At 42.5% G+C, this 26,905-nt stretch overlaps 1 protein-coding gene across 5 annotated transcripts in view; it reads right to left on the bottom strand.

The window, feature by feature from the left end:
* Window positions 1-26,905, bottom strand: part of LOC102778781 (uncharacterized) — a 38,011-nt gene extending 11,106 nt beyond the window's left edge. For 2 of the 5 annotated variants that reach the window (XM_087850544.1, XM_006808726.3), the window contains exons 1-4: window positions 15,917-16,229; window positions 3,247-4,269; window positions 1,142-1,356; window positions 640-849 (exon numbers count right to left, since the gene is read on the bottom strand). In XM_087850544.1, the coding sequence (XP_087706670.1) occupies window positions 640-849; window positions 1,142-1,356; window positions 3,247-4,269; window positions 15,917-16,048 (1,580 nt within the window). In that variant the 5' untranslated portion in view covers window positions 16,049-16,229. Of the gene's footprint in view, window positions 1-639; window positions 850-1,141; window positions 1,357-3,246; window positions 4,270-15,912; window positions 16,231-26,633 lie in introns of those variants that run through there. The other 3 variants (XM_006808727.2, XM_035915812.2, XM_006808728.2) reach the window with 3 other exon arrangements.

The raw sequence follows: 26,905 nt of genomic DNA, 5'->3' as shown, positions 1-26,905 counted from the left end.
GACTGTTTAAATGAGAAAGGGATTTAGATTGAAGCCTGAGTGAACAGTTTTGGAAGAGATATGAGCTTTTGCAGGTGAGCTATAGTGTTGTGCTAAACTGTAAGAGTGTTTTGCCAAATGATCTTAGAGTTTTGAGAATGTAATTTCTGTTTAAAGAAATGAGCCAAACCAATGGAGAAAAACTGTAAGTGCCTTTGAGATCATAAGGACTGCATTCTGTTGCTATGTGAGTTTTCATGATTGCACAATACAGCAGAACCAATTACTGCTGGTGTGTAGTGGTAAATGGTAATGGTAAATGGCCTGTATTTGTATAGCGCTTTTACTAGTCCCGCCTAGGGACCCCAAAGCGCTTTTTACACGTCCAGTCATCCACCCATTCACTCTCACATTCACACACTGGTGGAGGCAAGCCACAGCTGCCCTGGGGCGCACTGACAGAAGCGAGGCTGCCATATCGCGCCATCGGCCCTTCTGGCCAACACCAGTAGGCGGTAGGTGAAGTGTCTTGCCCAAGGACACAACGACCGAGACTGTCCGAGCCGGGGCTCGAACCGGCAACCTTCCAATTACAAGGCGAACTCCCAACTCTTGAGCCACGATCGCCCCTGGTAGACTTGGACATTTTGGCTGCTGTACCTGGGTATTGGGAGGCCATGTGCAATCATCCCCCTCTCCCTGCGGTGTCGTTCCTCTCTCTCTAGAGTCAATCGGATCTCTCTCTCCACTGCAGTCTCGGGCTCCTCCAGGGTGCTGCGGTACGACGAATCATCCAGACCTGAGTCCTCTGAGCTAGGGGACAGGGTGGAGGACAGAGGAGGTTCCCTGGGCATGGGGATTTGAATTTCCCTTGTATAGGACAGGAGGAAACCACACTCAAGTTGAGAAGGATGTGAAACCTACAGCGTTCTAGCTACTTGCTAAGTGTACTATGTTGGCTGAAGGACTCATCTTGTTAATGTGGTGCATTGTTCTTTGTTTTACTACTGGGCATGAGCCCTGAAAACTATTCCACTGTCACTCTACAGCATCTGTTAGCACTATAAATTGTGTGACGCACTTTTAGAGTCCTTGAAACCTCAACGAAGGCTGTAGTAGAAATTATTTACGGTTAGGATGACTAAGACGGGTGAAGATTTACCTGTGTTTGAGCCGGGGACTGCGAGTGGGGGGATACAGTGACGAGTGGGTGCCCTGGAAGCTCCCCTGAGCTCTCAGTCCCGGTTTTGGGATAGGCTGACCTTTGACCTCTTCTTCCATCTTCTTCCACTGCTGACGGGCCAAAAGAAAGTCCACATGCTCAGTAGAGACATTTTCACTTTGGGTCTCTTCGTGCACGCAGAAATCTACAGGGACCTGACAGGAGAGATTAAATGTGGGGTTAGGTTCAGCATTCTAGCAAACAGCCAGTGACTCTTTGACTCAGCTAGAGTCCGACAGCCAGGCTGGGCATATCAGTCAGGTGTTGGTCAGGTGAACCATCTGTCACATGACTCAGGTTCTCCTCCAGACTGTTTTCATTCATAAAGTGCTTATAAACCCAAATGTTAAGGTTAACAGGTGGAATTTCCAGTTTTCAGTGCAGTTAGTTAAACAACTTCCTTTCTGTTTAAAGGACTGTTGGAATTTATTTCTATCTGTAAGGCTAATATCTCATAATTAGCATCACATATCTGTGTTTTGTCTAAGACTGCTCACAGTGTATTGCAGAACAGTTTTGGATTCATTCTGATAGCGACAGACGAAGACCCCGTCACAATAGTGTGGACGAGGTTGTAGTACCTACAAGACAACAAGGCCATACATCAGACCTGATGGAGGACAAGAGGCGGTTGCCATGGTGATGGGTGAAGTGGCATCTCCAAATAAGGAGATGCCCAGAAAGATGCCAAAGTGCTGGATCTCAGCCCGATCAATAGAACTGTGGCTTTCCTCCAACTTTTGACCAATCACCTTTTAGCCCTGTTTATCACACATAATAAAAGCATTAGTTTCTGAGTGTGGGGCTCTTAGTTCGTTTGGGTCTCCTGAGCAAGCAGAAAGACACACAGCCTTTTGTCTCTGAGCCTGAGAGACCGAGGTCCATGGCACCATGTGAAACTCATTTGAAATTTTAACCGTTTTCATAATAAACTGTGAAAACTTACAACATATTTGTCTTCTGTCTCATAAAAACCCTACAGGACAGAGAGAAATGGACAGCATGTCCTTGGTTTCGTATAAAACTGATATATAGACTGAGTTTTAGTTTTAATGAGTTAATGGTTCTGTTACTAGTTAGCTAACAGAAACTAATCTAAGTCTATTAGCAGCAACCAACCACCTCAGTGACATCACGTTCTGTATTGGTACAAGACGGCGCTAAACTCGTTCTAAAAACTTCAAACACGTGTTTTTAAATTCAGCTTCACAGTCAGTGTTAAACCTGTGACAGTATGTGAGAGCAGGGATCCACAGTGTAAATTAGCCTTTTCATGTCACCTGTGAGTGGGCTATGCTATCACTTTCAGCTGTGGTTGCACAGTTTGGACACAAGGTGGCAGCAATGATCTTTATTCCCTTTTCTTGTTAAAATGGACATGTTTGTTATAATGCAGCAATGAATACTTCTGAGATTCGTCTGTGTTATAACTGCAGAGTTCGCTTTAGTTGATGCTTGAATTAATGTCCTCGAATCCTGATGCAAACTACGAGTGCTAATGCTGGGTGATGGGTTCGAGGCTCTACGAGTGCTAATGCTGGGTGATGGGTTCGAGGCTCTACGAGTGCTAATGCTGGGTGATGGGTTCGAGGCTCTACGAGTGCTAATGCTGGGTGATGGGTTCGAGGCTCTACGAGTGCTAATACTGGGTGATGGGTTCGAGGCTCTTACAGTCATTGCACATGTTGCAGCTCCCTCTATCAGACACTGACAGTGCAGTTTTGGGTGGTACAGATGAAAAGTGTCAGAAACTGTAACAGATGTGTGACAGAGACACAGCTCCATCCACTGTTGGCTAACTGACAGGCACCCTGTTAAGACCAGAGTTTATAAAGCCCCATGTGTGCCTGCTCTGGTTTAAGTTTAGGCTTTTCTTTTTAGAGATAGCTTAAGTCAGGGGGAGCTTATTGCATTTTGGCAAACATTTTTTGTTGTCATAATTCATCTCTGTTAAATGTCTGGTGAAAAGTGTTGAACCAAGTTAAAAGCACAAAGAAAACACCGCCGTGTCTCTGCATCAGGCTACATATGAACAGCAAACTCACCTTCTTGTCAGGGTCTGTGGAGCTCGCTGTGGAGCTGACTGAAGGAGACCGCAGGAAAAGATCTCTCCTCAACCTCATCTGGTCTTCATCATCATCCTTTCTTCCCACCCTGTACTCCTCCACCTCTCTCTTCTGCTCTTGATTTTTTGCATCTGCTTTGACTTCATTGTCTTCTTCCTCTCTCTTGACCTTCTCCTCTTCTTCAAATCGTGCATCTTTCTTCCTCTCCTCTTCGATCTGGCTGGTGATGTCAGAGGGGGCAAAAGCTGACCACTGGTCCTCACCTGCATCGCTGTCTGAGTACACGATGACACGCTCTGCTTGGAGGCAGTCACTGAGGTGGCTGTCACTGAGGTCATCCCTGATGGTGAAGTCGGGACCCCAAACTTCTTGTGACACCAGAGGATGTGAGGTGGCGCCTAGTGGCTCAGATGGTGAAGGATACAGCAGACTGTCTGAGGGGAAGAGGAGATCTTCCTCTAGTCCTCTGATCCAGCTATCCTCTTCTTTTGTGTCTTTTGTTCCTGGGTCTTCTCCCTCTTCTCCACCCCCCACCTGCCCACCCTCTGTATCCTCTCTGGTTTCATCGTCTCCCTCTATCTCTCTTCTTTCCCAGCTATCACTCTCTGTTTCTCTTTCGTTTCCATCTTCTCCCTCTATTTCCCCTCTCCCTTCATCCTCTCCTCCATCACTTTCACTGAGGTCTCTTCCTTTCTCCTCTCCCATCTCAAAAATGACATAGTCACACTCATCTCCTTTCCTATTTTCTCCTCCTACAGCCTCGTCTTCCACCCTACGGACCCCAGGAAGACACAGTTGGTCCTCTTCCTGGTTGTGGCAGCTAAAAAGGCTCTCTCTTTCTATGTCTCTTAGCGGTGCTGATGAGCTCATCTCCATGGTAACTGGACTGACTAGCGGTGGGGGAGAGGGAGGGCAGACGGGGTTATTGCTGCTGGAGCTACCGTTGTCGTGGTTAGCGTCTGTTAGCTCAGGTGTTGTCCTCCTTAGCCCAGTTGTAGCTCTCTGAGGAAACATACGTGTAGTTGTAATTCATTTTGTGGTTATAATGGAGCGGAAATAAAAAAAAACATACTTCGATTAAAAAACATGAAGTCAATTCAAAAGTCCAATCTACTAAAATCTCATAATTATGATGACAATGACGGCATAGCTTATGGGTTTGCATTCTTTCCAATGAGCAGCAGTGAGAGTTCAGGCTAATAGGTAGACGGACACACATGGATGTGACACAGTGACACCCAGAGGAGGATGACAGAGTCAAAGAGGGCTATCTGAAGAACAGGACTGCTTTCCTGCAGAATCTCACAAAGCAGACGTTGGTGTGAATCATGGATGAAAGTGCTTCTGTCACTGCTGTGCTTAGCAGTACGAGGTTGTAAAGGAAAAGAAAGCACACCTGGTGCACTAACCAGTTCTGATAATGAAAAACAGCTCTTCTTACTGATGCATATACAGCAAATACTTAAGCAAGGGTGGAGGTTACTGGAGGTGGACAGGCTGCTTCTGATTGGAGGCTGTTAACATTATAAATTTCATTTAATTTCGTGCCAGCTTAGCAATGGTTTAATCTACATCACAGTTACTCAGTTAATAACACTGAAAACACAGCAGGGAGTAACTCTCTATGAGAAAAGTCACAGTTTTAACTTGGTATCTCAAATATGTGTTTCCCCTCACTGGGCCCACGTCCTCATCTGAGGTGTGATAGCGTTTCAGTAGGTAAAGGTGAATGGCTTGGACAAGAATTGAGCTGCGGTTTGGGGAAGACCCTGACCGGGCCTGGCAGGTCCCCATGTACGAAATAGAAGTGAAGAAACTAAAGAATTTAACAAGGAGGGAGGGTGGGGCATGTAAATGAGAATGAACAGCTTGTAGAACTGGGGGAACATACATTTGGAGGTGTGGTCCTGAAATTCTGATACTTTATCTCCAATTTATAATTTGACTCTAGTTAAAGTCTGCTTCTACAGTCACCTGTATTTGGTGTTACAGGTCTGTCACATAATACATGAAGGATCAGTGCTAATCAGAGATCAGAAACATCATGAGAACCTTGGGTGGAGGTGGTCTGCAAAGGGGTTTGCAGATGGGTAACAGCTGTGGGTAGGCTAAAGCATCTTATCGCCTGTTTGAATCTATCACCCTACATGGTTTAGTAAATTAGAAGTTAAAACTGGTATATCTTCAGCAGCTGCACAGGTTTGCACACGAGTAGGTGGAGACCAAACACAGAGCTAAGATTAACGTAGAAACACTTGGTTAATCAACACACACTGTTACACTTACACTATAATAAGGCATATGCAAATATACAATTACTCAGCAATTACTGAATATATTTGAATATATAACCGTCCACATACTCATGAGTACATCAAGGTACATTAAAGTACTGCACATGGCCTCATATGTTTGATGAGATAAACTCAAGCATCCTCTCATTACCATGGTGGCACTGCGTTGGCTGTGAGTGGGTTTGCATATTATTATGGTCTGTCGTTAAAAACATGTGCTGGTGACAGATGGGAGGTGTTGCTATGGTAACACTAAGTATAGCTGCAGAGGCAGGCAAGCTGCTAAAGTCAATTCCTTTTCAGTTCAGTCCCACTGTGAAGAGAGATCACACATTATAGCTCATCACTTCTGTTTGGTTGCGTGAATAAAGTGACTTCATACAAAAACTTCTTTAGTTGCATAACAGCAAATTTATGGTATAACATTCATAAACAGCTAACATAGGAACTAAAATGACACCGAGCAAATATAAACTAAAACATATGAAGACAGAGTCCTCTGCATCAATGACCCATGACATGCATACCTGCACCAATGTGTCAACTGCAACACTGGATCAGTGCAGCTGTAGTGTGTAACAAGTTTGTGACAGTAAAGTCATTAGACTTTCTCGGTGGAGTAATGCTTTTTTAATGCAGCACCTCTCTGGTTTCTAAAAGTTCTACCTAACAGGATTTATCACAAACACTTATGAAGATGACCTGTTTCTTGTCCTCTTGTCCTTTCCAGCACGGGAAATTATTCCAGGCAGCATCAAGTTCATAAGTGAAAGGGGCTTTAATTTTACTCAACAACCTCAATTAATTCTGATGTGATGGGTCTCTGAAGGCATTTACTTTGAAGAGATGTCATTTCCAGTATGCTGCATAACAGATGATTAACGTCTCTCTGCATCAATTAGCATTAAGCTGTAGTACAAACTGAGTGAACGTGCATAGGCGGAAACACTTACTTACATTTTGATTCATAGGGGAACAAAATTACTTGTCAACCCGAGCTCTCGCTGCTTTATTTAGAGACGTTGTTCTATCCGTGGCATTTTTAATCAAATTCATGGGAAAGGTTGCGTGCATCTACCAAGGCCAACCATCCCAGCTCACAAATCATTTTGTTTACACTTTAACTATTAACCCTGCACTTCCAGCTTTCGTAATATCATGCATAGGTTTTAACTATGCTGGCAGTTAGCCTGTAACTGTTGTAGCCTTATTCTGCAATTCTACTTTAAGCTTTCCAAGTATAACAGCTGTCTATTGATTTTAGCTAACAGTTCATCTGTGGGTTTGCATGGATTCTGTCCAGAAACTCCAGTTTTATCCCACAGCCCAAAGACATAAATGTTAGGGACTGTTTATACTAAACTTTCCATAGGTGTGGATTTGAGAGTGTGCAGCTGTCTGTCTTTTTGTGCATCTGCTGTGGTGGACTGGTGACCTGTCCAGGATATACCCTGCTTCTGCATAAGGAGGTAAAAGCAGGAGGTAAAGTGGCGACTCAGTATTTTGAATTTCAATTGTTGGTTATGTTCATAGCTGAGGTGGAGTAGTGGGTTAAGGGTGTGGTGTGAAGGAGGCTGACCAGAACACATGAGCCGGCAGCTCAGGCTGAGGGAAGAAGCTGAAGCATCCCGACAGCACTGTAATTAGAAAAGCATGATTGGAAATAAAGCCTCCAATGATCTCCAACGCTGTGGATACGGGGTCCTCACTTTACAAGTGAAACCCAGGCGCTCTCGTACCCAGTCCGTCATGTGCATGGAGCAGGCAGCAGTGCACCAGCACCAGCTGTTGGAGGACAGGCTCGCACATACCCTCATGTGGCATTGTTGGAGAGCGAGTGGGTGGATGTTAGGTAAGTGCATGGGGACTAGGGTTGGGCGATATGGCCTAAAATGGTAAATGGCCTGCATTTGTATAGCGCTTTTCCAGTCCCTAAGGACCCCAAAGCGCTTTACACTACATCCAGTCATCCACCCATTCACACACACATTCACACACTGGTGATGGCAGCTACATTGTAGCCACAGCTGCCCTGGGGCGCACTGACAGAGGCGAGGCTGCCGGACACTGGCGCCACCGGGCCCTCTAACCCTAAAATCCATATCACGATATAATTTGAAGCACGTGCGGTAACGATATATATCTCGATATATTCTTTTCTTCTGTATAACGTATTTTCCACACTTAAAATCCAGAGTGTGCCTTATGTATGAATTCTGGTTGTGCTTACTGACCTCGAACCGATTTTGGCAGAAATCTGTTAAAAATGTTTTAGTCTAACTTTGGTAAGCTGCACTGCTTGATGGATTGTCAGAGCATTATGGCTGCCGTAGTGAGGAGCTTCACGGAGTAATCTGGGTCCTAAACTCCGTCAACTTCAGGTCCCAAAGTCAAACGAACACTGAGAGTTAAAAACGGTCTAAATTCTTTCATCTTTAATTAAATCATCAGTGTTGCTGCTTTATCGGGTGTAACAATTAAGTTTAACATCCATGAAAACAGAAGTTATTAAATTTAACTGAGTTACAAGTTAGCAGGAAGTTAGCTCGCTAGTTTCCACCTAAACATTTCATACCATGTTCTGACTGAAAGATTTTTGAAACTAATTCAAACGTACAGCTCTGCTACCACTTCCAACATAAATGAAGACAGAAAACTAAACAGCAGTGACGTTTGCAGGGTTACTGAAGTTGGACTACCTGGTATATAATGTTGTGCTACGTGATTGCTAGCGACACAGCTATGTTAGCATAACATTAGCACAGTGAAGCTGGAGGATGAACGCCAACTTTTTTTCCACTGGATAAAAGTTAACGTGAGGGATTCTGGTGGTCAGGGACAAATGCAATCACATAGCAGGATGCTATACACGGGCCAAACTTCAGTCAGGAGAACAACTGAGATTATTCATCCACAATACGAGGTTAGTTATTAATATACTGCAACAACATGGGAACAGAGCAGCTGTGAGAGAATTCAACATTAATGAATCAATGTTACGGAAGTGGAGGAAGCGCAGTTTTTGGCTTTCCCCATATTTCAAAAGTGCTTCATCTCTTTGCTGTGACTGTCGCCATAATTTGCAGATGATAATGGTTTTAGCCACTGCGATGCTTTCGACCAAAACAGGCGCCGCTTGATGACATCATCAACATGCGCTATCGCGATAGAGCGGTATAGTCAAAATCTCTATTGTTGGCCACATTTATATCGTTTCTATCGTATATCGTTTATATCGCCCACCCCTAATGGGGACATAAACAAATCCCATAGGCTGCGGTTAGCTCACACTGGATGCATCCCTTAATTCTGGTGACAGATTGGCTCGGGTTTAATAACCTGTTGGGAAAGTGTGTGGATGCGTTCATGACCTCACCAGAAAGGGATAGAAAATCCACTGGTCCCAGTTAAGCATGTCTGTGCACCAGCACCCAGAGCGATGTTAAAGCTGAGTGAAAGTCAACCCCAGCCTAACAGAAAGACCCTGAACTTCAACAGGTAACCAAGGCAGTAATGAGCAGTCAGGTTTCAGCCTCGATTTCTACCCGTTCATGTTTCTAAAATAAAATCCCTGTGTTGATTTTGCTAAGTCTCTTTGTGCTTGTGCTTTGGTTTTTGTGTTTGCTTTTGCATTTTGTCCTCAAAGCTGATTTTTTAAATCAGCAAATATGAGTATGTGTAAAGCTTTGAGCAAGTGTGATGGCTAGATGACTGGGTCAGAGCATCTCTAACACTACAGCTTTCATGTTCCAGGTCTGCAGTGGTCAGTATCTATCAAAAGTGTTCCAAAGAAGAATAGTGGTGAACCAGTGACAGGGTCGTGGGTAACCAAGACTCACTGATGCACAAGGAGAGGGAAGGCTGGGCCGTGTAGTCGGAGCCAACAGATGCACTGCTGTAGCTCAAATTGTCAAAACGTTGCTGGTTCTTGATGTGTACCGTAAACCTATGGTATTTAAGGTTCGACTCTCATCTGGAGCACAAACTGGGCGTCATCAGGACGCTACAACACAGAGCGAACACCATCCCCACTGACACAGCAGCCAGGGAGGCAGAAGAACATCAAGAAGGCCCTGAGTAAATGTGGTTATCCCAGCTGGACTTTTGTCAAAGCTGGAAAGGCGCCTAAAGAAAGCTCCAGCTGATCCAGGAGAGAAGGACAACCCCTGCCCAAGAGAAAACCTGTAGTGATCCCGTACGTGTTAGGAATATCAGAACAGTTGAGATGCATTTTCTCTAAACACCAGGTCTCTGTGGCTTTTAACCCCAAAACACGCTGCGCCAAAACGGGTCCACCCCAAGGATCGTGTCCCCGACACAAACAGAGTAACATAGTGTACGCTGTTAAGTGCAGGAGGATTGGCAGGATTTATACATCGGGGAAACCAAACAACCTCTGGCTACAACACAGCAGAGCGACCTCGTCAGCCAGGACTCTGCAGTCTATTCACACCTACAGGCCAGTGGACACTCTTTCAATGATGAGGATGTAACATCCTGGACAGGGAGGAACGCTGGTTTGAGGGCGGAGTCAAGGAGGCCATTTACGTGAAAAGGGAAAGACCATCTCTGAATGGAGGCGGGGGCCTAAGGGTCCATCTGTCACCATCTTACAATGCTGTGATTGCAGCCATTCCCCAACTCTCTGTGAATGGTGCTCATGGCCATTGATCAGAGGTACATTGTGCAAATGTCCTGTTTATAAGGTTGGGGAAACCTGCAGTCAGCTGAGACTGAAGAAGTCACTTGGATGAGTGACGAAACATTTCTCCTACTGAAAACTCGATGTCCAGAAGAACAGAATCAACTTTTTTGGGTTGGTAGAAGGTGGCCAGATAGGTCACGTTTTCTTTTACATCACATTGCTGGGTACATGTTCCTCCTGGATACACAATGGGAACAAAGCAAGCTGGAGGAGGCCGTGTGGCGCTTTGGGCAATGTTCTGCTGGGAAACCTTGGGTCATGTTACATTAACATGTACCACCTGATGGCAACAGGTTAAGATGTCCTGCCACAAAGCAAAAAGGGTTCAGGAATGGTTTGAGGAACACAACACTGAGTTTGATGTGTTGGCTTGGCCGTAGCAAATACCCCATGTGGAATCATCTCCCGACGTTTAGTTACTTCATGTATGAAGAAATAGGTTCCACATTTCAGTGAACTTAACCGCACTTTAGGACTGTGTATAGAAATGTATCCAATTCTTCAGCGTTTAATGCAACAATTTGTTTAAATCTTTAAGTTAAAAATTGACACCTCCATATTTATAATAACAGAAAATTAGATACACATCAATTAGATTAGATAGTACATCTAATCTGGGGGTTGTGTACAATTAGAGAGTACACAACCACCACCTGGAAAAAAAGGAAAAAAACAGCATCCCAAAAAATATTAATGTAACTACAGTTTTCTGCTGTTGCGTTATTTCCCATTTTAACAATTTCACCCCTGCTACACATTCCAGTACACTGATCAACTTCAAACCCTAAACTTACCAAAATGACAAAGTTGGCTTTTATTGACCTGCACGAATGTTTTTGATTTAACACCTTTCCTTTAAACATTTGATGTTTATTATGATTATTTTCTCATATCTGAAACAAATGTTCGGTTCGGGTCACTGAAACTTATTGGTTATAGACTGGAAACACAGCATTCATTAAAAAGTATGTTTACTGCTAGAGAAGAAAGATTACTAAGATGAGATGGTATTTTCATTATCCCATATTTGGAAAATTCCTTTGTTAAGGCATTTTAAATATTACTAATAATAATTGTAAGTAAGTAAGTAATAATGATAATACTAATAATAATAATAACAATAATAATAATAAAAATAATAATAAGCGGACACATTTATCAATTCAATGGAGTTCAATTCAGTTTTATTTATATGCACCAAATCACCACAGCAGTTGTCTCAAGAGGCCCAAGGCCTTATACAACACGCTCATATGCTCACCTGTCCATAACTGTACATAACTGTGAATAATTGTGCATCATCCCTGACAGGTGACTGACTTGCAGAAGTGTCATTCTTGCCTCAGTATAATATAGCTCTTTATGTTGTACTATTGCTAAATGTAAGTTAGATGCTGCTAAGATAACTTTTCTATTCCCGTTTGTTCATTGGTACTGCTGTAATATTGATGTAATATGAACATAATTAATGTAAAATAATGGAAATATTATTGATGTTATATTGACCCACATTATTATTGTAGGGTGTTCATCTAACAAAGCACTTTGAAGTGACTACTGTTGTTATTCAGTCCCTGTGACCCTGATAACAATAAGCAGAAGAGAATCGATGAAGTGAATTTAATTAATGTTGGAAGTCACTATTTAATGAAATTCATGTTTACATTTTAGATCTAGAATTTGCATAGGCAGTGGCATGGTGGTTAGTACTGCCACTTCACCTTCCTCTGTGGGATCTGCATGCACTGCCCGTGTTTGTGTGGGTTCTCTCTGGCTTCCTCCCACAGTCCAAAGACATACAGTTAGTAGGGTTAGCTTATTTGGTGAATCTAAACTGCCCATAGGTGTGAATGTGATTGTGAATGGTTGTCTGTCTCTCTGTGTTATTCACAGCTTTAGTGAAGGTTACAAATGATCTTCTTATGGCCTCTGACAGTGGACTCATCTCTGTGCTTGTCCTGCTAGACCTTAGTGCAGCATTCGATACTGTCGACCATAATATCCTATTAGAGCGATTAGAACATGCTGTAGGTATTACAGGTACTGCACTGCAGTGGTTTGTATCATATCTATCTATTAGACTCCAGTTTGTGCATGTAAATGGAGAGTCCTCTTCACACACTGAGGTTAATTATGGAGTTCCACAGGGTTCAGTGCTAGGACCAATTCTGTTTACATTATACATGCTTCCCCTAGGCAGCATCATTAGAAGACATAGCATACATTTACACTGCTATGCAGATGACACCCAGCTCTATCTGTCCATGAAGCCAGATAACACACACCAATGAGTTAAACTGCAGGAATGTCTTAAAGACATAAAGACTTGGATGACCACTAACTTTCTGCTTCTTAATTCAGATCAAACTGAGGTTATTGTACTCGGCGCTGAAAAGCTTAGAAATATGGTATCTAAGCAGATTCTTACTCTGGATGGCATTACCTTGGCCTCCAGTAACACTGTGAGGAACCTTGGAGCCATTTTTGACCAGGACATGTCCTTCAACGCACATATTAAACAAATATGTAAGACTGCTTTCTTCCATTTGCACACTATTGCGTTGAGGCGACTGTTGTTGTGATTTGGGGTTGTATAAATAAAATTGAACTGAGCTGAATCGTGTTAGCCCTGTGACATAATCATCTGTCCTGCCCTGGTGCTTATTTCATGACGTGCAGTTATGTAAATATGGAAATCAACAGTCACCCTCATTCTTGCTCCCTCACACACACCAACATACTGCTGAGCAAAGTTGGATCCATACATGACGGAAATCAAATATGTCCGTCCTGTTTCTCGCTGAAACTATTATTAATTTTGCAGTGACCCTGCTTTAACTCGCTGACTGATACAACATCTGCCAGTTTGAATCAATATTCATGGGTTTGTTTTTCAGAGGTCATGTCTGGCCTGCAAGGTCATCAGTCTGATCTGCAAAACTCTGTGATATATATGTGATATATATAAATGTGACTATAGCCTTTTTACAGCTCTGTTACAGGTGTGCTCTTAGCCATGAGACACAATACTCATGAACTTTGACCAGCACACCAAAACACAATAATGTCATGGTTATGGAGAATTCAGGACCCAAGATGCAGACTCCAAAGCACATTTACATAAACGAAAACATTTATTTATATGAGGCAGCGATTCCAGAGAGCTGAGATAAAGCAGAGTAAAATGATCCAAACTGGAACACGCAGGCTGACAAACAACACAACAACAACACAACAAAGAACTGAGGAAAACTAAGGGTTTAAGTACGTACACACGTATGTAATCGGACATAATATCATGGAAAACCTGATAAACAGAAACTCTAATAAATAGCAGACTATGCAGAAAATATAACAATCAACAATACTGCAATATGACTGCGTGGGCTGAAGACCCTGGATTATTGCAAATGAAGCCTTCTGCAGGGCAGTCCAGAGTTTTGCTGTACAAAGTATATACAGGGAATAACCTTTCACAGTAGCTCAGACTTCATGTGTGCAACAACTGTTGGTTAGCAGCTGTCAACATCTGCTTGCCTCTCACAGAAGCTTGAGCAGCAGGATGTGACGGTTTATGAAAACATCAGATCCTCCTGATACTGAAAATGATTTCTTTAATCTGTCAAATGAATATAGTTTCTAATTAGGGCTGGGCGATATGGCCTAAAATTCATATCACGATATAATTTGAAGCATGTGCGGTAACGATATATATCGCGATATATTCTTTTCTTCTGTATAACGTATTTTCCACACTTAAAATCCTTTAATTTTCTCAAAAATCGAGAGTGTGCCTTATGTATGAATTCTGGTTGTGCTTACTGACCTCGAACCGATTTTGGCAGAAATCTGTTAAAAATGTTTTAGTATAACTTTGATAAGCTGCACTGCTTGATGGATTGTCAGAGCATTACGGCTGCTGTAGTGAGGAGCTTCACGGAGTAATCTGGGTCCTAAACTCCGTCAACTTCAGGTCCCAAAGTCAAACGAACACTGAGAGTTAAAAACGGTCTAAATTCTTTCATCTTTAATAAAATCATCAGCGTTGCTGCTTTATCGAGTGTAACAATTAAGTTTAACATCCATGAAAACAGAAGTTATTAAATTTAACTGAGTTAGAAGTTAACAGGAAGTTAGCTCGCTAGTTTCCACCTAAACATTTCATAGCATGTTCTGACAGAGATTTCTGAAACTAATTAAAACGTACAGCTCTGCTACCACTTCCAACATAAATGAAGACAGAAACTAAACAGCAGTGACGTTTGCAGGGTTACTGAAGTTGGACTACCTGGTATATAATGTTGTGCTACGTGATTGCTAGCGACACAGCTATGTTAGCATAACATTAGCACAGTGAAGCTGGAGGATGAAGCCAACTTTTTCTCCACTCGATAAAAGTTAACGTGAGGGATTCTGGTGGTCAGGGACAAATGCAATCACATAGCAGGATGCTGTACACGGGCCAAACTTCAGTCAGGAGAACAACTGAGATCATTCATCCACAATACGAGGTTAGTCATTAATATACTGCAACAACATGGGAACAGAGCAGCTGTGAGAGAATTCAACATTAATGAATCAATGTTACGGAAGTGGAGGAAGCGCAGTTTTTGGCTTTCCCCATATTTCAACAGTGCTTCATCTCTTTGCTGTGACTGTCGCCCGCCATAATTTGCAGATGATAAGGGTTTTAGCCGCTGTGATGCTTTCGACCAAAACAGGCGCCGCTTGATGACGTCATCAACATGCGCTATTGCGATAGAGCAGTATAGTCAAAATCTCCATCGTTGGCCAAATTTATATCGTTTCTATCGTATATCGTTTCTATCGCCCACCCCTATTTCTAATACAGTACTGAAGCCATATTTATTGAGCATGTCCTGATCGTAGCATAGAAACGTAGTCAGTACATGTGCTCCTGCGCACATTCAAAATAACATTGTTTCTTCTTCAGTTTCTGAGGACAGCCTGGACGGTCATTAGTGGTGTAGTGGCGCTCTGCTGTAATCCATGCCCCTGGCCACTGCCTGTCTAGATTTGAACCAGCAGACTTTTGGATTATTGGTAGACCTCACTGACCTTTGTCAGCTGAACTTTAGGTTTAAAATATATTAAATCCACGACATGGAGTTATATTCCCAGTATAGTGAATTCCCTTGCAGTCTCTGCCCCCACATCAGCAGCTGGAGACAGCATTATGACGATTACTTAATCAGACACCTCTGTGTGTGTGTGTGTGTGTGTGTGTCTATGCTTTGAGAGGATTACACAGCAGCTTTAGGCATCATGTGTTTTACCAAAGATGAGTTATAAATGGAGCCATGATGCTGTTGCACTCGGTTCTAGCGTTCCATTTTCTCCTGTTCTGCTCTTTGTATTCTAATGAAAAATACAATTATCCTCCTGGTTCTACTGCGTTCTGTCAGATGAGTGCTGTGCCAGAAGTGTTATATAAGACAATATTCTAAACTTGGGCAAAGCACCAAAATCGTGACAGATAAGCGCGCATACAGAAGCCAAGCTGAGCCAGAGCCTCGCGCATACACCTCGTTCACAGGCTACACGGTGTGCATCCACACAGCTGCAAACCCGCGAGGAAGACGCTGTTCGGCTTTATTATTCAATGTTGTTGATTGGTTTATTTACCTACCAACAGCTTCCAGCACAGCAGCCAAAACGAGATCATCTCCAGTCGGCCGCGGCGCGCGCATTCCTCTCCACCGCTCCCCAACGGCAGCGCGAGCAGCCAGGCGGCCACTCTCTGGCGCGAGGAGGGACGCATACAAGCTGGCGGCTGCCGCGAGCGTACGTGTATGGAGAGAGATAGAGAGACGAGAGCAGCGGGGGGGAGAGAGGCAGGCTATATCGACCTGAGCTAGTGTGTGAATCAGAGCAGAAGAGATCGATTTTTATTGGCAGACTCGTGCACATCTCTCTCTCTTTTTACTGTACGCCTGGTTCCGACCCCCCCTCCCCACCTGCGCCCGCTGCATCCGCCGTTCACGCCCCCCAGGCTTCAACACTGTAAAAGATAGCTATCTTAGCAAGTAGGCTAGGCCTGTGGGGATGTACAGTTCACATCTACTGCTAGCATCACGAACATATCTTTGTTTGTGTTAACTGTTAAGTGTTAGACTGCGAATTCATAATTTACTGTTTTTAATGGATTTTATCTAATTACTTAATGTATTTAATTTTATGTAGGTAATTACATTATAACTATAAATACTGCCACATATTATATTCAGGTCTGTGACGTCATTAAACACTTTCCTTATGCCTTTGAGGACTTGACAGGTAGTTTCAGGTCATGCAAAAACAACTTTAATTTGTACATTTATGGTCATTAGAGTTAGAAAGCAAGATAAACTAGGCTCCTCTCTGTCATGGTCCCTGAGTCTATGTGTTAACAGACCTCTCTGCACTGAATCATATCTGTTATTAATCTCTGTCTCTCTTCCACAGCATGTCTTTATCCTGTCTTCCTTCTCTCACCCCAACCAATCACAGCAGATGGCCCCGCCCCTCCCTGAGCCTGGTTCTGCTGGAGGTTTCTTCCTGTTAAAAGGGAGTTTTTCCTTCCCACTGTCGCCAAAGTGCTGCTCATAGGGGGTCATATGATTGTTGGGTTTTCTCTGTATGTATTATTGTAGGGTCGACCTTACAATATAAAGCGCCTTGAGGCGACTGTTGTTGTGATTTGGTGCTGTGTAAATAAAAGTGAATTGAATTAAATTGGGTCTTGGACCCAGACTCTTGCAGAGTGTGCAAGAGTGCAGAGTTTCCTGTTTGTTTTTTCCATATTTATTTACATTTTCAGTTTTTGGTTTCTCATCTGGTTCTGTTCGGTTGGTTGTATTTTATTCCCTGTGTATTGCTTCCCTTGTTTTTCCATCTCTGTTTTCCTGTGAAGTCATTCATTATTTACCTTGTTCTGCCGTCTCTCGCATTTTACTTTGGTAAGCATTTCTTTCTGTGTCATGTGCTGACGTGTACTTCCTCATTTCATTTGGTCTGGTGTCTGCCGCTGTGTTTCCCAACTGTTCCCCCTCCCATCATTATCTGGATTACTGTAATGCACTTTATATTGGGGTCAGCGCATCACATATTAGTCATCTCCCGAGGGTGCAAAGTGCCGCAGCTCGTTTTTTAACTGGCACTAGAAAGTTCGAGCACATTTCCCCTGTTTTAGCTTCACTTCACTGGCTGCACATTTCTTTTAGGATTCATTTTAAAATTATTTTATTTACTTCTAAAGCTCTCCATGGCCTCGCCCCAAATCATCTCTCTGAGCTGCTACAGCCTCATACACCCACCCGCTCTCTCAGGTGAGCTGATCAATGCTCCTGCATGTACCCAGGACTGGGCGTAAACTTCGTGATCGTGCTTTTGCTGTAGCAGCTCAAACTGTGGAACGAGCTTCCTTCAGAGATCAGACAGGCCAGTTCTTTATCTGCTTTTAAGTCACTCTTGAAAACCCCCCTCTTTACCCTGACCTTTGACACCACGTGAGATGTTGGTTTTTATTTTTATTTTAGTTGTTTTTAGGTGATTCGATGCTGTTTTATCTTGTTTTGGTTTTAATATAGGGCCATTTTAATTTTGTTTTATGTTTTTTATTTATTTATTTTGCTGTTTTCTGTTATTCTATTGTTTTAACTCATTTTCTGTACAGCACTTTGTTCCTGTGCTGGGTATTTTAAAGTGCTTTATAAATAAAATTGGATTGGATTATGCATAAATTTTCTCAATTTCCATTTGTCCTTTGTTGAGTTGTCCCACATAGCTGTGCTCTCCCTAGTTCCCCCAGGAATTGCTTTCTTCAGTTATTCCTTAAGGCTTTTGGATGTTTTCTCTTTTTTAGAATCAGAATATTTTATTAATCCCAAGGGAAATTAGGGATTTCTGGACTGTGAGTTACTTTTGTCAGTTGGCAGTAAGCACCTCTGTATACTGCATTATGCAGTATACAGAGGTGCTTACTGCTAAATCTGACTCTCCCATTGGCTCCATGTTGTTAATCACAAGGTGTTAGCCAGTAAGCATGGGTTACAACCAATCCTCTCCTCATTTGTCACATCCAGTTCCAAACACCAAAGTGGTGCTGGCATAAACGCTCAGCGCTAGGCTTCCTATCAGGACACCTTTGGGTGAGGTCACGCTGGCTGTGGCCGTCTTTTATTTACTGGTTTTGTGATAGAGGTTGATAAATGTTTAATAAGTAGTTTAAATGTTGTTAGATAATGTTTGAATAAATTAATGTAATACTGTAACTTTTTTGATGTGATGTCACAACATCGCATTTGCTTCTTCTCATGATTTATTTTATTGTATTTATTCTCCTATGTCTTTCTCTTGTTCATTAACTAACTAAATTACTTTGGTCAACTTTGTTGCTTTTAATTGTGCTATAGAAATATATTGTGACACTAACAATTATAGTAAAATAATAAAATAAAGAAAAAAAAACAAATTGAAATAGATGTTGCAGTTTACTGTCCAATGTTGCAATTCCATCAGAAGTAACAGCTAAAATAAAATCCCACAGCAGGAACATTTTTAACACTCTTATATCGATATTCACACTCTTATTTTCCACGGAAGAGGTGCCTGAAAGCAAAGGCTCTGCCTCACATACTACTTTTAAATATCATAGGAAGCACAGGGAAGAGAGCATTCTCCGACTGAAGTGCTCTGTTGGGGTCATATGGTACATACCTCATCCCCGGGCTGGTAAACGCCAGATCGCTGCTGAACAAATCTTTTATTCTGAAGGAGTCATTCACCTCCTGGAACCTGGACTTCATGTGTGTCACTGAGACTTGGCTTAACTCTGGTGAGTCCAGTATTTTATCCAAACTTTTACCAGCGGGTTGTTCCTATTTTAACACACCAAGGACATCAGGGAGAGGAGGAGGTTGTTTTTAAGAGGATTTTAATTGTAAATAGTGTGTTTTACAGCCCTCGTCTTCCAGCTTTGAGCTCACGTGTTTTGAAGTTAATCGCTCTAACTCTGTGCTCTTTGCTGTTATTTATCGCCCCCCTAAATACAATAAGAATTTCATAAATGACTTTTCAGAATTTCTAGCTGGGATTCTGCCCAACTACGATCATTATTGTGGGAGATTTTAATATCCATGTCTGCTGCCCTGACAAACCTCTGGTGAAGGAGTTTTTAAGTTGACTCTTTTAATCTGGTCCAGCCCGTCCTGATCATGAACACGGACACACACTGGACCTGTCGCACAGTCTACCTGTGTCTAACGTGGAAGTGACTGACACTGCTTTCTCTGACCATATGGCTGTATTATTTGATGCTATGTTTTCATGCACTACAGTTCAAACCAGCGCTCCTGTTCTTCCACTGCTGCCCAGTTCTCCTCTGCTTTTAGCCAGCTGTCTCTGCTGATCTCACTCCCTTGGACACAGAGGACCTCAGCTCCTGGTTTCAATCTCCTTGCCTAACCATTCTGGACTCTGTGGCACCATTAATAACCAGGCAGCCCAAGGTTAAAACTAACCCTTGGTTTAACGACGCCACTCGGGCTGTGAGGAGGGAGTGTCGTAGAGCTGAACGCAGATGGAAGAGGTACATTTTGTATGATGGATTATGAAGAAAAAGTAGAATTGGGCTGAAAGATCTATCACTTTATCACCTATTCAGGTTTAGGGGATAAATCATGTTTTAAAAAGTAACTAAGTAACTAGGTAATTAATTACTTTTGAAAATAAGTAATCAGTAAAGCAACGGGATTACTTTTTTGGGGAAGTAATCAGTAATTAGTTACTGATTACTTTTTTCAAGTAACGTGACCAACACTGCTTGCGACCCCTGGCAGAGTATTTTAAACCTGTTGTTTCTAACCTGGGTTTTAAGATGGACAGTGATTTTAAATTGGACACTCAAATTAGGGCTACTGTCAAGTCCAGTTTTTATCATTTAAGGCGTTTGAACCTGGAGGTCCCCAGGTCCAAGAGGAAGCTCAGAGGGGGCGGGGCCTTCTCTATTGCTGCTCCTAATCTGTGGAACAATCTTCCCCAGCACATTAGAGAGGCCCCCTCACTGTCCACTTTTAAAACACGTCTTAAAACACATTTTTACTCCTTGGCATATGACACAGTCTGACCCTGATTTTATTGTTGTAATCTAATTATCATTTTATACTATTTTATTATTGTTTTTGCTTTTTGTGCTAATTTTATTATTTTAAATGGCATTTTAATTATCTTTAATTTATCTTTATTTTATTTTATTTTTACTTTACTTTTAAACTTATTTAATGTATCATTTCTGGCATGTCGAGTGTTCAGCTGGGACATATTCTAAAAGTGCTATATAAATAAATTACTTGCTCGCTCGCTATGACATCTTGAAGTTAAGATGGGGCCTGATTATTTAAGACCTTGTATGTGAGGAGCAGGATTTTGAATTCTGGATTTAACAGGAAGCCAAAACAGGAGAAATATGCTCTCTCTTTCTAGTCCCTGTCAGGACTCTTGCTGCAGCATTTTGGATTAGCTGGAGGCTTTTCAGGGAGTTTTTTGGACATCCTGATAATAATGAATTGCAGTAGTCCAGCCTGGAAGTAATAAATGCATGAACTAGTTTTTCAGCGTCACTCTGAGACAGGATATTTCTAACTTTAGAGATGTTGCACAAATGGAAGAACGCAGTCTTACATATTTGTTTAATATGTGCGTTGAAGGACATATCCTGGTCAAAAATGACTCCAAGGTTCCTCACAGTGTTACTGGAGGCCAAGGTAATGCCATCCAGAGGAAGAATCTGGTTAGATACCATATTTCTAAGCTTTTCAGCGCCGAGTACAATAACCTCAGTTTGATCTGAGTTAAGAAGCAGAAAGTTAGTGGCCATCCAAGTCTTTATGTCTTTAAGACATTCCTGCAGTTTAACTCATTGGTGTGTGTTATCTGGCTTCATGGACAGATAGAGCTGGGTGTCATCTGCATAGCAGTGAAAATGTATGCTATGTCTTCTAATGATGCTGCCTAGGGGAAGCATGTATAATGTAAACAGAATTGGTCCTAGCACTGAACCCTGTGGAACTCCATAATTAACCTCAGTGTGTGAAGAGGACTCTCCATTTACATGCACAAACTGGAGTCTATTAGATAGATATGATACAAACCACTGCAGCGCAGTACCTGTAATACCCACAGCATGTTCTAATCGCTCTAATAGGATATTATGGTCAACAGTATCGAATGCTGCACTGAGGTCTAGCAGGACAAGCACAGAGATGAGTCCACTGTCAGAGGCCATAAGAAGATCATTTGTAACCTTCACTAAAGCTGTTTCTGTGCTGTGATGAACTCTGAAACCTGACTGAAACTCTTCAAATAAACCATTCCTCTGCAGATGATCTGTTAGCTGTTTGACAACTACTCTTTTAAGGATGTTTGATATAAAGGAAGGTTGGAGATTGGCCTATAATTAGCTAAGACTGCTGGGTCTAGAGATGCTTTTTGAGTAAAGGTTTAACTGCAGCCACCTTGAAGGCCTGTGGTACATAGCTGATTATTAGAGATAGGTTGATCATATATAAGATCGAAGAATTAATTAATGGCAGGACTTCTTTGAGCAGCTTTGTAGGAATGGGGTCTAAAAGACACGTTGATGGTTTGGAGGAAGTAATGATTGAAGTTAACTCAGAAAGATCAATTGGAGAAAAAGAGTCTAAATTATGATCTATTGAAATATTGAAAGTAGCCATACGTAATAATATAGATCTGTGGGATGTTATGAATATGTTTTTTTCTCCAATTGTTAAATTTTATTAGTGAAGAAGTTCATGAAGTCATCACTAGTTAACGTTAAAGGGAAGGTTTCTCAACAGAGCTCTGACTGTTTGTCAGCCTGGCTACAGAGCTGAAGAGAAACCTGGGGTTGTTCTTATGTTATTTACTTAGTGACGAATGATGTTTGAACTTGCTCCTGCCCTCAGTCCAGCAGATCACATCTAAACAGACCACAGTAACTGGGTGACCTTGGATAAAGAGCACAGCTGAAAGAGGACAATACAGACTGAAGGGGAAGAGAGGGAAACTAGGGGTGAGAAAGAGAGGAAAGGTCGCTTTGCTGCCATGACGGGGAGCAAAACTGAGATTTAACCTTCAGATACAAAATTATTGTTAAACTGCAACTGGAGTAGATTTTCAATGTAATGAATTCTGGGTTTAATCTGGCACTAATCTGCTTTTAATCCCTTATTGGAAGAAAAGATTTTGATGAAGGCAGATTTGGAAGTGATTTTTATGTCGAAGTATCTCTACAGGCTACAGCAGATGGTGACATTAACTGGACGTAGTCTAATTGGCATCCTTCCCAGTGAGGAGGATGAGCCAAGGGAGGATCAGCTATATCCTTCACCAGAATCTCAATATTGTTTCCTATTTAATCTGTGGGAAACGCCCATTTCTTTTTAATTTATAACTGTTTTGGTATCACACAGTGGGCTGTATCTCGCTTCAAGGCTTCTATTTGCATGTTGCATTCATGTGTAAGTTGTATGATATATAAATTATTAATAGTAATGAAACATTACTTGAGCTAAAAATGGACAAAAAATGAAGCTAAAAATACAACTTTTGATGTCTGTAATGGTTCATCTACCAATACAGAAGTGCCTAAAACGCAGTACCACTGAGGGTCAGCAGGTCTCACCTATTCCCACTCACACTCCCACTGAAAGATTGTGACCTTATCTCATGAATGTCAATCTGATGTCAGTGCAGTCCTAAATCATGAGATTGTGGGTGTCCCCCAGCAGCTCTATCCACTTGTGCAAATATGGTCTGTTCCTACTCTGATAAATGAAGGCCACCATGTGGTCAGAAGGATTGAAGAGGAACGCTGAAATTTAGTGTTGGGAAAGTTTCAGTGACTTACCATTATTCTAATTATTGAACTTAATTCAGAAAAATCTATAACAGAGAAGTTTTCAGTGGGAGGAACGTTTCATCATCATCAGGTGACATCTTCAGTCTCAGCTGCAGGTTTCAACCTTATAAACAGGACATTTGTACAATGACTGAAACCACTGAAGGAACAATGGGCTGGGAGGTCAGTTCATTGATTATTAATATGCAAATGTCATGTCAAATGTCAATGTCATGACCACTGATCAAAGACCTCTGATCAATAACCATGAGTACCATTCACAGAGAGTTGGGGAATGGCTGCAATCACAGCATTGTAAGATGGTGACAGATGTACCCTTAGGCCCCTCCTCGATTTAGAGATGGTCTTTCCCTTTTCACGTAAATGGCCTCCTTGACTCCGCCCTCAAACCAGCGTTCCTCCCTGTCCAGGATGTTACATCCTCATCATTGAAAGAGTGTCCACTGGCCTGTAGGTGTAAAGACTGCAGAGTCCTGGCCTGACGAGGTGGCTCTTCTGTGTTGTAGCCAGAGGTTGTTTGGTTTCCCCGATGTATAAATCCTGGCAATCCTCCTGCACTTAACAGCTTACGCTATGTTACTCTGTTTGTGTCGGGGACCCGATCCTTGGGTGGACCAGTTTTGGCGCAGCGTGTTTTGGGGTTTAAAAGAAACAGAGACCCGGTGTTTAGAAAAAATGCATCTCAGCTGCTCCGATACTCCTGACACGTACAGGATCACTACAGGTTTTCTCTTGGGCAGCGGTTGTCCTTCTCTCCTGGATTGGATGGAGCTTTCTTGTTGACAAAAGTCCAGCTGGGATAACCACATTTACTCAGGGCCTTCTTGATGTGATGTTCTTCTGCTTCTCTGGCCGCTGTGTCAGTGGGGATGGTGAAGACAGATGTAACATTGTACAAGACCATCATCTGCCTCCATCATGGTTTCATCTGCCTCCATCATGGTTTCACCTGCCTCCATCATGGTTTCACCTGCCTCCATCATGGTTTCATCTGCCTCCATCATGGTTTCATCTGCCTCCATCATGGTTTCACCTGCCTCCATCATGGTTTCATCTGTCTCCATCATGGTTTCACCTGTCTCCATCATGGTTTCACCTGCCTCCATCATGGTTTCATCTGCCTCCATCATGGTTTCACCTGCCTCCATCATGGTTTCACCTGCCTCCATCATGGTTTCATCTGCCTCCATCATGGTTTCACCTGCCTCCATCATGGTTTCATCTGCCTCCATCATGGTTTCATCTGCCTCCATCATGGTTTCATCTGCCTCCATCATGGTTTCACCTGCCTCCATCATGGTTTCATCTGTCTCCATCATGGTTTCACCTGCCTCCATCATGGTTTCACCTGCCTCCATCATGGTTTCATCTGCCTCCATCATGGTTTCACCTGCCTCCATCATGGTTTCACCTGCCTCCATCATGGTTTCATCTGCCTCCATCATGGTTTCACCTGCCTCCATCATGGTTTCACCTGCCTCCATCATGGTTTCATCTGCCTCCATCATGGTTTCACCTGCCTCCATCATGGTTTCATCTGCCTCCATCATGGTTTCATCTGCCTCCATCATGGTTTCACCTGCCTCCATCATGGTTTCATCTGCCTCCATCATGGTTTCACCTGCCTCCATCATGTTTCATCTGCCTCCATCATGGTTTCACCTGCCTCCATCATGGTTTCACCTGCCTCCATCATGGTTTCATCTGTCTCCATCATGGTTTCACCTGCCTCCATCATGGTTTCACCTGCCTCCATCATGGTTTCACCTGCCTCCATCATGGTTTCATCTGCCTCCATCATGGTTTCATCTGCCTCCATCATGTTTCATCTGCCTCCATCATGGTTTCACCTGCCTCCATCATGGTTTCATCTGCCTCCATCATGACATCTCTCACTTTCTCAACAAAATCCAACGTGTTCTTGTTATAGGGTGACCGAGTTGATCATGCAGACAATCGGTCTTAAACCCTGTTTCTGTAGCTTCGGTAAACCACACAGACTTGGTGTAGACTCTCCTGGGTACAGCCTGTGGTCTGAGGTCCGGTCGATAGCCTTGTCTTGTTCTAACTGCTTCAGACAGTCTGTCACCCTCTTCCTGTAGCCACTTCCTGGGTCTCGTTTCAGGGGCTCATAAGTATTTCTGTCACTAAGCAGTGACAAAATTTTCCAACGAAAGCCTTTCTGGTTTAGCAAAACTGTGCACCGACCCTTGTCTGCTGGAAAGATGATAATGTTGTTGTCATTGTTAAGTGATGTGAGTGCCTTCCTCTCCACCATGCTGATGTTGGATGCTGGGGGCTTTGCATTGCTGAGGCAGGCCGACACTTTTGTCCGTAGTTTCTCTGCTTCCATGTCTGCATGTTGGTGTTTGAATTCCTGTTTCTGTGGCTGTGATAACTGATAACAGCATTCAGGTAGCTGTTCTGCACTGTATTGGCACAAATTATATCTGTAAATTTCGTAACAGTACTTTCAGAAAGACGTCTACTGTGATGAAATCTATTGCCCACTGCATTTCTGTAAATAAATGCTATTAGTAAATGATCAGAGAAACAAGTGTTTTCAGGAAACACTGTTAAATGTTCAGCTTCTACGCCATATTTAGAACAAGATCTAGAGTAATTAAATCTGTTAATAACAGATTAAATGTTGAGGCTGTCATTTTTAGCATCTACATGAATGTTAAAATCACACAACTCTGACTGAGGCCCAGGTGGACGATAGACATCAACAACAAAACAAAAAAGTTTTTTGATATTTCCAGCTGGGTGGAAATGAATTCAGACTGTCTGGGTCTTGATTAATAACTTGGAGCTGCCACACCGCCCCTTCTGTCCTGCGAGGGTTCGAGGATTCTGACATTTATATAACTCGGGGGTGTTGATTCATTTAAACATAATCATCCTGCTGTAACCAGGTTTCTGTAAAGTAAATCGATTGTTGATCAGTTATTCATTCATGTGCTAACAGAGACGTAGAATAGAGATCCCTAGTGTTTAAAAATCCACTAATACATAATATAATAAAGATTAAAAATACTGTATGAAAACTACAACAGTGGCTCCTGAGTGTAAAACACATTTTTGTGTTTTACACTCAGTTTCACTTCAGCTCTTTGTAACTTTCCTCTGCTCCACAGCTGCACGGTCTGTGCTTTTAATTCTGTATATATTTTATGTTTATCTTTGTTTATTTTATTCTTCTTCCATCAGCTTCAGTTATCAATTAAACACAGACCTACAACATAAAATAATATTCAAATGCTACTTTTTCTCTCACACTTACGGGACTTTTCAGCTTCACGACACTTGGGATGGAGTTCTTACTGAAAATAAATCCCTGGTCCCAGCAAAGAATAATTTCAGCACCTGTTAGTTCATGTTGTCAGCATGCGATCAGGCTTTCAGAAAACTTGAAGAAAATTGAAGACGGGCTGATTCTTACCTGCTCTTCCTGCTGTTGGGGTGCTGAGGTTGATAAGACTCCTCTGAAATGATAAATGATCTTTCTGCTTCTTTAACTCTTTCTGTCGCCCCTGATGTTATTCTGGTCTCTCCACGTTCACTCTAACCCCGAGTCTCTCGTCCTCTCGTCCATATATCTCACTGCCAGCAGGGTGCATGAGTATGTGCGGGCAGCAGCCAATCAGGAAACAGCAGCCTTTGCGACAGTGGTGGCACACACATGTTCAGCCTCACACGCTCATACTGACTCAC

The sequence above is a fragment of the Neolamprologus brichardi genome, chromosome 14, assembly GCF_056152115.1.
Source record: "Neolamprologus brichardi isolate AB-2024 chromosome 14, ASM5615211v1, whole genome shotgun sequence".
Taxonomy (NCBI): Eukaryota; Metazoa; Chordata; class Actinopteri; order Cichliformes; family Cichlidae; genus Neolamprologus; species Neolamprologus brichardi.
Note: the sequence above shows the minus strand (reverse complement) of the source record. Positions and strands in the feature narration are given on the sequence as shown.